At 40.6% G+C, this 16,009-nt stretch overlaps 1 protein-coding gene across 1 annotated transcript; it reads right to left on the bottom strand.

Annotated features, from left to right (window-relative positions):
• Positions 1-1,048: 1,048 nt before the first annotated feature.
• Positions 1,049-14,761, bottom strand: LOC128971324 (BPI fold-containing family C protein-like). The gene is made up of 15 exons (XM_054386832.1): positions 14,656-14,761; positions 14,172-14,283; positions 13,916-14,044; positions 12,662-12,817; positions 11,851-11,914; positions 10,981-11,041; positions 9,922-10,013; positions 8,012-8,185; positions 7,132-7,185; positions 5,908-6,078; positions 5,288-5,355; positions 4,515-4,557; positions 3,402-3,465; positions 2,555-2,631; positions 1,049-1,090 (listed from the first exon to the last, which is right to left on the bottom strand). The coding sequence occupies exons 1-15, from the start codon at positions 14,759-14,761 to the stop codon at positions 1,049-1,051; spliced, it is 1,413 nt and encodes a 470-aa protein (XP_054242807.1).
• Positions 14,762-16,009: the final 1,248 nt, after the last annotated feature.

Here is a 16,009-nt window from a genome sequence, read left to right as displayed (position 1 = left end):
AGTGAGAGGCATGGGGATGGTTATGGTATGGGCACCATGCCAGGTGGATGGGGCTTTGCTCCAGGGTTTGGGCCTCACAAAAGCAGCAGAACATAGCAAGACATGGCATCCTCTCCTCTGTTGCTACTAGTTTGGGAGGCCTGAGCCTAAGCATTTCAGGGCAGGCATATCCCTCTGCAGAACTGTGTTCGGATTTGCCAACTAATAAAGCATTGAAAAAGGGGAGAAAGAAAGAAAGAGGGTAAGACAACATACCAAAATGAAGTAAGAAGTACTGTAAGTATTTCAAACCAGAGAAATACTGACAATGTTGGAGGATTGGACTTGTAAGACTTACACAGAAATACTCAAGGAGTTAAATGCATCTAGCCTAACGGATCAGTGATAAACAGGACGTGACAGACAAGCATTTGAAGAGCTGTATGGCAGAGGGACTATCAAAGCAAGAGTAGTGCCACTTTGTCTCTCATCCTGATCTGTTTCTGCATCTTTGTTAAGATTTATGTTTAAAATTTAGTTAAGACGCTGCTAAAATCTTAGTTCCCAGAGTACTCGGGATAGTTTACAGTTTGATTTGATCTGGAGAGGGCTCACTTCATCCTCAGTGCATCATGTTCAGAAGGAAATTATTTAAGATCATTACAGTAGAAACATTAGCAGGCATGCCTGCCCTAGCAGCATTTTGAAAATGTATTTTTCTTTCTTTTTGGAGACTGCGGCAGCTTTCTGGAAGCATACAGACAAGACTATATTTCAATAAAGGCACTAATCTTAAAAACATTTTTGCATCAGTTTAACTTCAGAATAAATAATGCCAAGCATGTGTCATACGTCCTCCTCTGAGTCTGCTTGGCCCTACCATTACACAGCCTAATTATTTTACAGCTGATGACGGAATCACCAGTTGCCACCTCACATTGTCCCTTGTACCCAGCTAGAATGACATTGCCCTTGTCAGAGTTCAGGTTACACACTTCAAGAGAACTAGACAGTTTTTAGCCTTCAGAGAAACATTACTGAAGTTCATGCTTAACAAATGTTCTCTTCTTTAGCGTTTGTAGTGGATATCAGAAGAAATCAACATGTACCCCTGTGGAGAGAAAAACAGTCACTGAAGTGCTATGAATTACAAAATCAAAGTGTGTTTCTTTTTTTTTTTTTCTGTTTTGGTTTTTTGTTTGGTTGGTTTTGGTGGTTTGTTTGTGGGGGTTTGGTGTTTGTTTGTTTATTTATTTCAGAGCAATAAGCCTGCAGAGGGCAGACCATCACAGGCTACTATGGTTATCTGTGGAAAGTGGGAAGAAGAATTGTCTTTCTTCCTCTTCTTATTGACCATAGCCAATATGATGGGACTGGAAGTGGAAACCATAGAACCATCTTTTAAATAGGAATCCCATTTATCTTAATTGGATATAGGAATTCTCCCTAATTGGCCTATAAGGCTGTTGGCAACTGGTGCCACTAAAAGCAGTCTCCAAGCTGTCATATTTTGTAGGGACTGCCTAGCTGGCTGCTGCCAGGCATAGGGAATGCAGGAAAAGATTAAAAAAAAAACAAACAAACTCCTTTGTGTTTCCTTTCCCGAGTTGTGCTTTGGGATTAACCACAAACAAGGATTTGAGACTGTCTATGCAAAGATGAAAATCACTAAGAAGTTGGCAAATAAGTGGAGAAATGGAACTGGCTTCCCCATTTTCTAAGAGTCTGTCAGCAATGCCCTCGTACTCATTGATTGTATAGCAAGATGCTTTATGTTCACACTATGGGCTAGAGCATGTTGCAAGAGGCAAAAAATGCAGGGTGTTTTGGAGAAGAAAAACCAGAAAGCAACAAATGTTCTCTGAAAGCTAAGTAACTACTTCTGACTATGGCCTCAAGTTGCACCAGGGGAGGTTTAGGTTGGATATTAGGAGAAAAATTTCTCTACTGAAAGAGTGGTGAGGTGTTAGAACAGGCTGCCCAGGGAAGTGGTAGAGTCACTGTCCCTGGAAGTGTTAGAAAAGACATGTAGACATGGCACTTCAGGACATGGTTTAGTGGTCATGGTAGTGTTGGATTGATGGTTGGACTTGATGATCTTGGAGGTCTTTTCCAACCTTAATGATTCAATGATTCTGTGACTAATAACCTCAGTCATCATCACTAATTACTAGCAAAATCCAGTCATCTAGGTGCACAAAATTGAACTCCCTTCCCTCTCATATTTCAGCTATTCCTGCTGAATTCAACAGCACTGTATGGATAGCAATAACTGATAAACCCGTTTTCACAGTTCATCGTAACTTTGAAGGCTGAGCAAGCTGTGCATTTGATCACTCCATGCTTCTGGCTCTAATTCAGTTCTAGCCTTTCTTCTCAAAAAAAAGAAGACAAATTTCTTTCTAATAGGATTTTAACATTATTACAGATCTAATTTTAAACTTATTTTAAAGAGCTTATTAGTGCTTAACTCACTCAAATCCAGCAAGTTTCTGGTACAGACAGAAAGTGAATAAATGCATAGTCAAAAAAAGAAAATAGGAATAACTCTTTGATGGGTGTGTCAAAATCTCACCTGTACAATTGTAATGTGAGGTCTCGTAAGGGTAACATTGGCCAGACTGGGAAGAGGGAAGCCTTTTGACAGTTTAGCTTAAAAAAAAAAAAAAAGGACAAACATAATGACTTAGGTATGCATTGGAAAGAACAAGCACCTACTCTTTGATAACCCTGTTTATGCAGAGATTTTTAGTTCGTTTACAAAAATTAACCTCTGAGTCTTCACAAGCAGCTCCATGAGGTCGATAAGAGCCCATTTACAAACAGGAAGAGTTACAGATGCTGTTCTCCTGCCCAAGTGCTGCAAACCAAGGCATTTCATGTTCATTACATGAGCACTACATACTCAGTGATTTCTCCTGAGTGACCCCAGGGATTAATACAGCTCTAGCATTGTTAGAACCTGTTCCCATTTGTCTCCATTAATTAAGGAAGGCAAAGTTCATCTCAGTACAGAGGGCTAGGACAAAGCTATCTCTCTCTCCAGGGCCTTAAAGAAGATTTATGAGAGGCAAGAGCCCTGTGCTGGTCGGACAAAGGGGAATACATTTCACACACTGTGGCTTCAGGCAGGTGTGTAGACTAGGAAGACATGCTTCTAAGTGAAGCATCAGGGCTACCTTGAGTGAGGCAAAGGCAGATGAGTTACGAGTTTCCAAGCCCTTTTTCCAGAACAGTGCCAGTGAGAGGGCAGAGTTACACCCCTTACAGATCAGTCTCCCTCTTCCACTGCTTACTGGCTGATGGTCATTTTTCACTCAAGTTCATAGGAACTGGAAACTTAAGTAGAAAGTCAGCTGGAATTCCTAGAACAGCCCACTCTGCTGGAAACTTTCACCTGACAGAGTGAAATAAAGCTTTACCATTAGCTGATGGAATGACTTCAGTCTGTAAAATGTAAGACAGGATGTTCTCCAGGAGCGAGATCTGCCATGGACAAGAAAACCAAGTTAGCCATCACTTCCTGATAGCAGCAGAAACTGTCATGCCCTAGTCCTGGATGGAGCTAGGCTCATGTTCAACTTCCAGCTCTCATTAAGCCCTGAAGAGTCATAAGATAAAGTGACCTTTGGATCTTAAGTATTTTGAATGATGCAAAAGGAGTAAGATGTAAAAATGCAAAAGGAGTAAGATGTAAAAATGCAAAAGGAGTAAGATGTAAAAATGCAAAAGGAGTAAGATGTAAAAATGCAAAAGGAGTAAGATGTAAAAATGCAAAAGGAGTAAGATGTAAAAATGCAAAAGGAGTAAGATGTAAAAATGCAAAAGGAGTAAGATGTAAAAATGCAAAAGGAGTAAGATGTAAAAATGCAAAAGGAGTAAGATGTAAAAATGCAAAAGATAATGCTTGGACATCATTAAAACCAGTCTGTTTCCATTAATTGCGAGATAATTTATCACAATAGCAAAGACCAGGACAGTTTTAATCCTTTCTCGTTAGCTACTCAGACCTCATTGATTATACTCAGAATTAAATGACTCTCTGCAGAGGTAGGCTTTTCCTCTGCAAGGCTACAACTACACTATTTCAGGCATGCTGAGACCAGTATTTTGGCTACAATTCCACACTGTAATTCTGAGCATCTGTGATGAGCACCAGTGCACCACAAGGAGCAGCTCTGCCTTGGTCCTCTGTATGATCTCTTACCATGCTGCTCTCTCTGGTGCTGTAGTTCAGGTTGCTGCTGTGCATTTCACTGTTAGGATTCAAGAGATTTCTCTGCTTACTGATGAAATATGATACATCAGTGAGGGAAACTACAAAATATCATATTTTCAGAGCACTAACTTGCCCTGAAGGATATAATTTTAAGGCCACAGCAGAGAGGTGGCTGACAGAAGACAGGAAAAGAGCCACCCAGGAATGAAGGCAAATTATACAGAAATCCAAATAAAATTTAGCTGCTTACTCTTTGTCCTTGATATCACTGATATTCCTGGTTTGCATTTCTTATGTGCTTAAACTATCCACTTACCTCAAAAAAGCCAACATTGGAATGGGCTAGAGAGAACTGGAGCCTGAGGGAAGCAAGTGAAACAAGATGAGTCACTAGAAGGAGTAAACACATGTTATTCTAGTCATGTACTGGTCTCTGTGCCCTGACAAACTCTGCATATTCTTAGCCTAAGGGACTTTTGTGAAACCAATGTCTCAATTTCCAGATGGGTAGAACTAGTATACAGAGCTTCTCTCTCTAAAAATGTGGTATGCTAGATGTTTCTGGTTTCCAGCTTTCTGACTTGGGAGTTGCAGTGCCTTAGCTGGGGAATCCCTGCTGTAAGAATAGCAGTGTAGGGGAACTGCAGAAATCCAGATTCTTTGAGTCCTGGGCCCCTTTGCACTTTGCTAGTGGCACAGGTGAGCTAGAAAGCAGTTGCATCTCACCAGCTGGAAAAGGATGAGAGAAGCTCTCAAATTATTCAAGGTCATCATAACTGCCCTGAACACTTCATTTAGCTAGCTCAGAGGGGTAAGTAATGTCAGGAACAGAGAAGTCGAATGAGACCACTGCCCTACAGCAATCCACAGTCCTTGGGAACTATGGTAGTTGTTCCAGAAGGCTTTCTGAGTCCTCTAAATTGTACAAGTACAGCCATACAGAGGGTTAGAGCATCTAATATATAGGAACTCACCAGAGAAAAACATTCATTAAGTTATTGTTATCTGACCATGTGCTTAAACTGCTAATGTTGGGAGGGCTCACACTCCCAAATGGCAGCATGGGCTGGAAAGGATTTGCAAAGTTACCTATTCAAACACAGCGAGCCCATCAGTTTATGGTCAAATATATTTGGAGCAATGCTGGTGTTGGCTGCCTGCAGAAGAAAGAAAACATGAGTTGCCAGACAAAAACCCAAGGACTCTTGCTGTGTTTGTCACAAATACAGAAATACTCTCTTCCAAGTTATGTATAGAAGCTGTTTCATGTAGGTGCAACTTTCTCCCTAGCCCACGGCCCATGCCATGCTTCGTATAGTAAATGTCTGCTCTGAGTGGCACTGACAAGAGCTGAAATGGGGGTAATGAGATTTCCCTAATCAAAGACATTTTCAGTTAAATGAACAAGTTGCCAAGAGGCATGATTCATGCCTGCAGAACTGTCATTCCAGAGAACAAAACTCTGGTTTAAAGTCACTACATGTTTGGGGTTTTGTCCAGCTATAGGAAAATGTTTTTTTTTTTTTTTTTTTGCCATGGAAATGTCCTGTAGGTTAAGTGAGGCCACATGGACACCACCTGTGACTAAGAGGAATCTGCATGTTTAAGTACTAGAAACCTGGCACTTTGTTTCTTGTACAGAGTTTTAACAGAAGGAATGAACAAACATTTAACTCCCAGTTAAATGTCACCTTGTTTGTTGTACTTACCACATTCATTGTGAACAAGGACTGGGTGGTTGAGTCTGGCAGAACAGCAAACACCTCCATGGAGCCCTGAATCTCTGCTATGAAGGAATCTTGCTGTAAGCTGATGATAGGCATTTCAGTAGCCATTAGCTTCAGCATCACTGGGTAGGGCGTAACTGAATATTCTCCTACCTGTAAGGTTCCAGGAAAAAAACAGACAGAAAAAGGCTTTTCTTGTAAACCAGATCAGAATACTGCATTTTCTTATTCTTGAAGCAATCATTTGGAAGCAGTTCCTTAAGACTAGGTTATGGACTGTTAACATTCTTTCAAGCAAGCAGGAAGTAGAGTTTTTCTGTGGTGATAAATTACCAGTCTTGGGCACATCAGCAGTGCAGTGGAAAGTTCCTTCCACTCTAGGAATAGAATTTCTCCTCTATCACTTTGAGAGACATTAAATATTCATTTGTATACACAGGAAAGGAATGAAATATGAATGTGGTATTTAAGTCACACAATAAAAGATTTCAGGAGTCATTCACTTTGAGATTAATCCATCTGATGAGACAGGTTCTTGCTCTGTACTGTCCTCAGAGAAGCCTCACTCTGTCCATCGCCTGAAGAGCAAGTAGGCCTCCCATGTTTATTACTTAGAACAGTGCTTACATTCTGTGTCCTGTTACATTCATCTCTTCTCCCTAAAATAAATGGAAATCCTGTGCATCTGCCTTGTCTGTTCCATAGATGTAATATTTCCTACCATTCTGTTAGCTAATTTTCCTGCATGTGGCCATTATAGTCCCTTCCTAGGTCTTTAGGTAAGATCTTTCTGCTAGTCAGTCACAGGCCAGCAGTGGAGCAAAGACAATTACGCAGGTTTGGGCAGGAGAAAGATATTATTTCTGAGCTGAGGCCCTCCCAAAAGTCTCTCAAAGCAGGACTTGTGACTGGAAGCTTTTTCCTGATTAGAGCTGGTTTTAGGTGGGAACAGCTGTAGCTTGGGCACAATGCCCAGAGTAAAGACTGATATGCAAGATTATGGGCCACATTTACAAATCATTCAGCTCATTTTGGGTGGGAGGTGACAAGTCCCATCTGCTTTGTTGTTATCAGGTATACATGTGCCCATTTCTATAGTGCAAGAGCCCTGTTTACCCTACAAGCCTTTAGGACACACCAGTAGTGATGTGTCCGATACCCACACCAGGTGGTTTCCTAAGAGTTTGTGGAAGCAATGATACTCACCTCAGGAATGACACTTCCAAATATCTCTGTGTTTATATTAAAATAGCTGCAAGTCTGGAGGAAAAAAAAATGAAAAACAAACAAACAAAAGGAAAAAAGAAAAACAAAACAAAAAAACCCCAAACAAACAAAAACCCCCAAAGATACCCCCCCAAAAAAACCCCAAAACCCACAAACAAACAAAAAAAGAGAGAGAGAAAAAAAGTGAGAAAACAAATAATGTTACCAGATTTGACCTCCATGGTCAGTTTTTCTCTAAATGCATTATTTTCATTTCAATGAATCTTTGGTTTTGTACCTCTCAGAAATATTCTTTAGGGACTCAGTATACTTCAAAATGATTCCCAGTAATATGTGCCAAAATACTTCCTGGGAAAACAAATGCTTAATATCATTATAATTAGGGCTGCAAACTATAGATTTTGGGGAACTTATTGAACCTTCTGTCGACATTCTAGCCAAGTCTGCTGGCCTCCAAACCACAGCTATTGTGCTTTGACATATGCTTGGCTTCCGTGGCCCCTTTGAAAGCACCCCTTCCGTGGATACTTTCAGCCTGTAAGACTCCTTAGAAAGTTGCTGAGGAAGAGTCTATGCCTCAGGTCTACAAAAACCTTTCTTGTAGTAAAGCTGCCAGTATTTGGTACCTTGTTCAGTGGAACTAGGCACCCTGCCTGCGGCTTGAAGCATCTGTATAGAGCATAACAAAAGAGCATAACAGTACTTTAGTGTTTCTGATCTACTACCTTAGGACTTCACAGGCCACTTAGCAACTTTATACTTAGAAGTTTTTATGCCATGTACTGACAACTGGCAGGTCAAAGCCCTGTCTCCCGTGATGTCTTGCCCCTCTGACCCAGTTCCTCTGCATCCTACTCACCTCCTCTGCAATGGTGATGTTGAAGGCCCCTGCAGTGTAGTAAGCAAATGAGGAGGTCTGAAAGAAATACTCAGAGAAGGCAAGGTAGAGCATGGAATCACTTTGGTCTGGGATAACAAAGGGAGCTGCCACACAGGAAGGGCCAGTGTGGTTTCCAGATGGGTAGACTGTCCCCTGAAAGTGATTGTCAGAGAGTTTAAAAAAAAAAAAAAAAAAAAAAAAAAAGGTCAAAATTGGACTTTAAAATGACTGCAGAAAATGAAGACTGCTATCTTTCCCCCTGTTCAAGCTATTAATTTGGCATACAAATGAGTACATAGGCTTTGTGGTACATCCTGAAGCCCTCCTGCTTTCAAGCAGGTAGTGAACACAAGTTGCAGAGATTTGACACCTTCACAGATAACATCTGAGATCTATCTTTTGAGATGCTGACCAGCTACTGAAGACAGTTTACCACTTCAGAAAATGAAAGATTCTAAATCAAAGGTCTACATATTGCATAAAGAGCATGACTAAGGCTCCTTCTTATTGTAAAGCTTTCTGCTTTCCACATCTGTAGGAATTTGAATATGAGAACTGCCACCTAGAGCTATCCAATGGTCTCAATTACAAGATGGATCTTAAGACCAGAGGTCTTTCTAGGTTAGAGTCAGCACCAGAACCAATCTGGTCACTTGTGCTGTCAAAAGAATATCTATGAGAGTGAGAGTTATCTCAGGCAATCCTAAAAACACCTATGTTGTCTTTTGCACTACTCATGATACTAGTCAAAGCTTGCACATCTAGTACTTTCAAGTGCATCCAGATAAAATGAAAAGGTAAAACTGATCTGAAGTGAGGAATGTATTTGGAGATTAAGGTTTTTTTTTCTACATCTCTTTTATTAGTTCCCCTTTTCTGTTTAATCTGAAATATTGAGGGTTTTTTGTGTCTTTGTTTTCTCAGCTTCTCCCCAACTATGTATAATTTTTTTGTTGCCTTTTGAAGACTAGGAAAACACAAAGTGCTGAGTTGCTTTGCCCATGACCTTCCCATTCAATCCTCACCTGCTGGATTTAACAGTCACTTGCTTGTATTTTTCCCCCATGACACATCTTAACGTTGGAGATGAGCCTTGGTAAACAGACATGGCATTACCTCTTTAGTCTACCTCAAATCCTTCTTAAAATTGATTTGCTACAAGACCCAGAAGAGCTTGACAGAAGCTGCCAAGCTGGAATGCTGAGACCAGGGTCTACCATACAGACTGACACTGCCTTAGTGTTCCTGCCTCTCATTTCCCTGTTGCCTCTTACCCTCAACCAAATCACCTCACACAGAATGACAATTCAGTTTTTCTAGAATTAGAAACTAGTCTGATTTTAATTTCAATACACAAGGAGACTTTTTCCTTTATTTGAAAGAAACTTTCAGGTCTTCAAACTCAGCAGCACTCCTTAGGCTCCCATGCTTTTTAAGGGCCTTCTGTCTTCCCACTCAGTGCCAGAGGCTTAATTCTTGCTTTTATAGTCTTTGCTCTCTCATCTAACAGCAGCCTCATCTAGTTACTGCAATGTGCAGAAATGTTCCCCTGACTGACTGAAGGAAGAAGTCCCAGATATTAATCAACAGCCAGAGAAAAATGAAGTTGAATACTTTTAATGTCTCCTTTCCCTTCCTCTTTTTGGTTCTAACTTACTTACTCAGCTTGTATTACTCTCTCTTGGCTAGAACTCAACAGCAATTAAAAGAAAAAAGATGTGGCTTTTAAATAATTAATTTTATAACAGGATTGTTAAAAATGATTACAGTAACAAATGCAATAGTGCTTTGAAATATCTGTCTTCTCAGTGTCCCAAACAGCAACCATGCTTGTTGTAGAAATAATAAACCCCATAGCAATTTCAGCTAATAGCTCCACAAGAAATTACCTTTAAGTCCAGGTCAATGAATGGTTGGGACACTGCTGGAAAGCTATTTAAGGAGTAGTCTATCTTGGCCAAATCATCAATTGGCATCAGGACTGTAAGGGTGATTGATAAGAAAAAATACCAATATTAAAAAAAAAAAAAAAAAAACAGAAAAAAAATTTTGTATACTTAAAACTAAGTTCCTGAAAGAGAATGACACAGATTATTCCAAAGCATAGGGAATAACACCACCAGGGACCTCCTAACATGAATTCTGACCTAAGGCTTGATGTTTCTACTGGCATCTGCTTTAAAGCACCTTCTTTACTTTGTCTAGTGTCTTTTTCATTGTGGTCTAACAAAGCCAAACCAAAGCAAACCCAAACCCCAAACAAACACACACACACAAAACCAACCAAAACCCAAAAGGAAATGGCCACACCAATGCTCCAGGGTATAAGGAGGTGTTTGGATTTTTTGTCAAGCAGTTCTGAGAGCATTCAGAGTGCCTCTAGCTTGCAAATACTTTCCCAGAAAGGTTGGAGCCTGATCTGCTTAGATACTTGTGCTTTGCACATGGTACCTGCCCAACACTTTGGGTGTGTTAAACACCTGCAAACCTAACCCAAAATGGTTCAAGTGAGAAGTTTTTTTATAGGAGCTTTTCATTTTGGTAAGTCTGATAGATAAGAAGGGTTTAGTTAAATTTCCAGGCAGGCTAGGAGAGCAGGCTTCAGCTTGTAAAATGCTGTGTGTGCAGGAGGACTCAGCATGAGAAGGAAGGGGCAGTTGCCTTAGCATTAGTGCTGTGTGTCCTCTAAATGGCATTTCAGACAACAGAAATGCACACTGCCACATTTGCAAGTTGAAAATAGCTCTTAAGTTCTTGACTTCTTGGAAATACCATTTTCTGTCCAAGTACTATACCCTTTATTTAACTGTGGTCCTGTAAGCAAGGTAACAGACAGATCAGAGGGCCTGATACTGCTCCTGGAGGTTTTGCTGAGCAGCTGCTAAGAAAGCTGCAGAATTTCACTGAACAGAAGAAAGCATAGTGGAAAGATATCACTAATAACTCACCATTCAGTGATTGGAGGTCTTCATTGATCAGCTGGATCCCAGATCTGATGTTGGGACATGACTGCATGAAAGCACATTCAAGTTATGCCCTTATTAGAATGGACCTGCAAGCACCTCTTTCCTGTGTGCTAGCAAATCTTTCTGCTTATGTGACACACATTACAGCATGCTTTTGAAAATGCCTAACTTAGCCTTTCTTTAGCTAACTGGTTCCCCAAGGTTCCTACTCGGTGCAATGTAAGCACATCCTAGGTCAGAACTGGTTTTAGGCAGCAAAGTGAGCAGTTGTCAAGGACAGCCAGATGGGGGTGACAAAACCACAGCCTTAACAGCACAAAAAGGTGACAGAGATCTCACCTTGGTCTCAAAGAAGAGATTCCAGTCCTGGGGCAGAATCACAGCCTCTGAAGCTCTGTCCCCTCTCAGAGGTCTTTGACAGGTTCTCATCAGAACTACTCACCTCTCTGATATGATGAAGCTTAAATATGTCATACTATCAGGTGATGTACTACAGTGTTTCTGTGCATCACCCAATATGTGTTTTATCTCCTAAGTATAAAAATAACCCCAAACCCAGGATGCTTTTAGGTACACAGTGAGAAACTTATTCTGCACTGGAATAGGGAAATAACCACATTTTCCAGCCCTGCTGCTGCCTTGGTTGAACCTAGCTGTGGACTAGTCAATATCTTAGCCTTGGTCTTGGCACTGTATGTGGAAGCATTTCTGGCTGGCAGAATGCTGACTGTGCTCATCAGACCATAATAGGACTATATCATTTTTCTACTTCTTCTTTTGCCAAGTTTACAGCACTGATTTGTGAAAATCATACTCTTTAACCCCCTCCCCTATGCAATTTGAAGGGCTTACATTAGTGACCAAGCTCCTGTGAATGGGTTTCTTCAGATACTTGATAAAGAAGTTATGCAGGAAGCTAGAGGCAAGGAATAAAGCAATTCATGGGTCAAGTACTGCAGTCATTAACAGGAAATAAGATATCTGTGCAGAACATGACTTTAATGGCCTCTGAGTGTGATATTTTAATGCACAAGGGAGCTTTCTGAAATGCAACAACTATCAGAGAGACACCATTTAAAAAAGAGATAATTTTACCACTAGGCATCTAAGCAATTACCTGCAGTAGATTAGACTTCATGAATAAGGAATTCTTCATATTATTACCATCATGTATGTACAAACACAGAATAAATTAGTAGTCTCTGCATTAGGAACTTCCAATAAGTAAAAAACAATCAAACAAACCAGCCCAAAGCCAGAGTTGTATCCAGACAATGAGAGAAATACAAGAAAACAATGAATGGATGTTATACATGGTTGCAACCAGAAATGCAACAGGGTTCTGTTCAGTTTTTATAGCACTGCGATTGGAGCACTTGAAGCATAATATAAGCACTGCTACCTAGAGCTGAAGGTTAGAGCAGTATTTGGAAAGACTGAGTGCTGAAGGGATTGTTTGATGCTGACTTTATCCTCCAGTTACAGTGTGCACAAAGAGATCAAACGTGGCCAGTTTAAACACTGGAGCAGGGCACTGATTTTCAGTTGTGGTGCCTATAGATGCCTAAAAGCAGTTCTGGGTGTCCTATTTTGTGACCTTATCTCTATGTCATTCATTGAGAGTTATTTTCTCCCAGAATATATACAGATCTCTTCCACTTACCCACTTTTTCCATTCAACTTGATGTCTATGTCACCAGAAGTTGTCCGGCAGCTGGTAAGTGATACTGATGCATGACCTGTGCTATCCAGGGTTGTTGAAAAGATTGCAGTAACAAACACCTTTGAAATGTAAACTGTGCTCCTTCCACTGTCTTTGCTGCATAAAGTAGAAATAAATAACTGAACCCCCCTTATTTTTAACAAATATTCAAAACATTAATTCTTAAACAGACTCTTTTCTGTTCAGTGAAGTTGTTTATCTCAATACTTTCTACTTCATTGGTCATAATGAAAATAGATTCTAATATGCCTGCAAAGAATCAAGTGTTCCACGCAGATTTCCAGATAGGAGTTTTGGAAAATGATGGATTTGGGAAGGCAGATAATTCACTATTGTAAAAAGTATTTTGTTCCGTTTCCCAGACCTGTGCCCACAGCAGTGGGAGCTGGAATACTCCTGATAAAATATAGGGCAAGAGATCTGTACTGGGATCTAGACTATAGATATGAGAAGGGTCAATGCAAATCTGTCAGGATCTGAAGTGCCACAATGGGCTCTGTGCCCTCCTCCCCACCTCTCCTAGGGGTTTGGCAGCCCATGCTCAAGACCACTTCCAATATGGTGAAGTTGTGCTATTTTGGATCATGTTGTTCATAGCTTGCTATGAAAAGCCTAATTGGGGGTCTCTAGGCCACAAGTGCAGATCAGAGACTGCTGTAATTCAATTAGTTTGGCAATACAGATAATGTGAGCTTTGAGGAAGAGGAGAGGGATTTCTTTCTTCTGAAACAGCCTGGGACTAGGAAAGTATGGGATTGCTCTGAAGATATTGCCATTTTCTTCTTAATTTTCCATCAGCTTTTGAACTGTATCTCTTGAAGGCATAGCACAGGCTTTCTAGCAGTGTAGCTGCACTGGGAGGGCTTATTATACTGGATTGTGATCTATCATACTACAGTTTTTCTAAATGTGTCATTAGCTGTCAGGCTGGACAATGACAGCATTCTGCTACTGCATCAATCCTTTACTCTTCACAGAGGGGCTTCTCAGCCATAGGCTCTTTATTAGTGCTCACAGCTGAGGGGCCAGGAGCTGTCTCCCACCAGCAGCCCTGTTGAGAAAGACCAGTTTGTGCTCCTAGGTGACTGCTACAAGCTGTTAAAGAGCACCTTTGCCATGAAAAACTGAACTTTGCATTTTTATCTTTATAATTTCCATCAAGAAAAATCCCAGAACACATGAGGCTGTACATACAACATCCAGGTCCTTATGTTCCAGTTCATATTGATGGTTAGAGAAGCATTTCCAATCACCAGTTTTATCCCAGTCCCAGGCATGAGGGAGATGGAGGCACTGGGGAATTCAACAGCAGTGACGTGTATACTAGAGGGTGAGGAAGATAAGAGGGAGAGAAGAAAAGGAGAAGTTTGTATTTCACAAGTCAGGGTGAACACAAAAGAAGATTCAAATTTCAAGTCAAACACAAATTGCCCCTGGAGAGAATACTTACCTTGAGATATTGTATTTGACATGACCAAGCCCATATTTCTCATAGCCACTCAAATCAGGAAAACGCTCCTTCACCATATTCTGCTTCAGGATTTCCAGCCCAATCTCCTTGGCTATAGAAAAACAATGATCAGTTCAGCTGCCTTCGATATATAGTTACATGCTTCCAGCATAGGAGACAGTATGAGCAGAGAGTCAGAAAGAGGATATCTAATTTGTGATCCCACAGTGTTATTTCAGATCTCATTCCTAGTCATAGCAAGAGTTGAAACTACTGATTCCATATCTGAAATCAAATGAACCTCAATATGATGTACAATGCTGTCAAGTAGCTTACTGGATCTGCTATATTGTGCTGTTATGCTTGCCTTTTCTTTATAGCCCGTGGTCAGGTAATTTCCTTCCACTGCTGTTGTTTCCAAGATGTCTGTTATGCAAGAACTGAATGCAGTACCACCACCAGATTCTTAAAACATCATACATACCATATTCCAACCCCTTCTGAGTGATCCTCACTTTGACTCCAGGGTTGGCACTGAGTTGCCCACTGAGCAAACTTAAGAGAAGGAGATAACAGCAAATCTTCACCATCTTCCTTGTTTTTTTTTTTTTTTTTTTTTTACAGGATCTGTTAATAAATATTTATAATGATAGTAGAAGTTCATTCTATGTCATGTGGTGGCTGTACTCCCTTTTCCCTTCCTGCAGTGAGCCATTCTGACACCAGATTTCCCTCCAGAATGGAAAAAGTTAAAAGCTCCACAACCATGGAAGAGAGGACCTGTTCTGCAAAGCCTGCTGGAGAAATAAAGCTCCCTGGGGTAGAGGAGAAAAGTCAGCCTATTCACTGTCCTAGGGAGTAGAGAAAGCACTTGGGCTACATCCTTCTGGACAAATCCTGTTGAAAGAGAAATGGCTCTGAATTTTCAGTTTTGTTTTATTTTTCTCTGGTTAATGAAATAAGTAGCTTATTTTTCCCCCCAAATGTATGGAGCTCTCACTGCCTCTTGGTAATTCATCAATTGTTACTGTGTCCTAGCACTTTGGAAAAGCTGATCAGCTCATTTAGTCACAGACATAGATACCTCCACTTTAGGAACCATTTATTAAGATCTTAGCCACAACTTTGAGAAGCCCGTTGTGTTCACTCACAACAGTAATGATCATGATTTAAGCAAACTACAAATTTATGAGATAACATTGACTTACTTTTAGTGTAAATTTCAAGTAATCCCATAGAACACCTTTGCCTTTTAGCAAGACTAAGATTTTCTTCTTAGCTGACACAAATTCATTCTATAATTTCATGTGTAGAATGAAATCAAAGTACTGGAAGGAAGTGTATCTTCAACTTATGTATAGCTCTTATATCTTAAAATCTCAAAATTAAGCCAGATTTAGCCACATCTAGCTTTTCCCAACAATATCACTCCACAACAAAGAGTAATCACAATATATTTGTCACCATACCTCTCCTCCAAAGGCTGAAGAGAAGACTTGCTGTACCAGACCACAAGGCTACGGATGCAGCCACAGCTGCTGCTTTTAAAGGGAAGATCTGTGAGGCTGGAGAGAACCAATTGCTACCACCTTCAGCAGTATTACTCACACAGGGAGTGGCTTCTCCACTAATCATTTTCCCAGATATTTTGGGTGTCCTGACTTAAATCTATCACTAATTCCATTTAGGGGATAAGCAGAGGGTAGTGTAAAGTGTTGGGAGGTGTGCTCAAGTGCTGGGATGCTGATCTTGTCGTGACATGCTGCCTTTGAGGCATACCATTTCAGCACTGGCTTTTCAAATGGACCTGAGAGGAAGAAGCCCCAGTGCAGGTTCTA

Source organism: Indicator indicator, chromosome 14 (assembly GCF_027791375.1).
Source record: "Indicator indicator isolate 239-I01 chromosome 14, UM_Iind_1.1, whole genome shotgun sequence".
Taxonomy (NCBI): Eukaryota; Metazoa; Chordata; class Aves; order Piciformes; family Indicatoridae; genus Indicator; species Indicator indicator.
The sequence above is the reverse complement of the archived record's forward strand: the minus strand, read 5'-3'. Positions and strand labels throughout refer to the sequence as shown.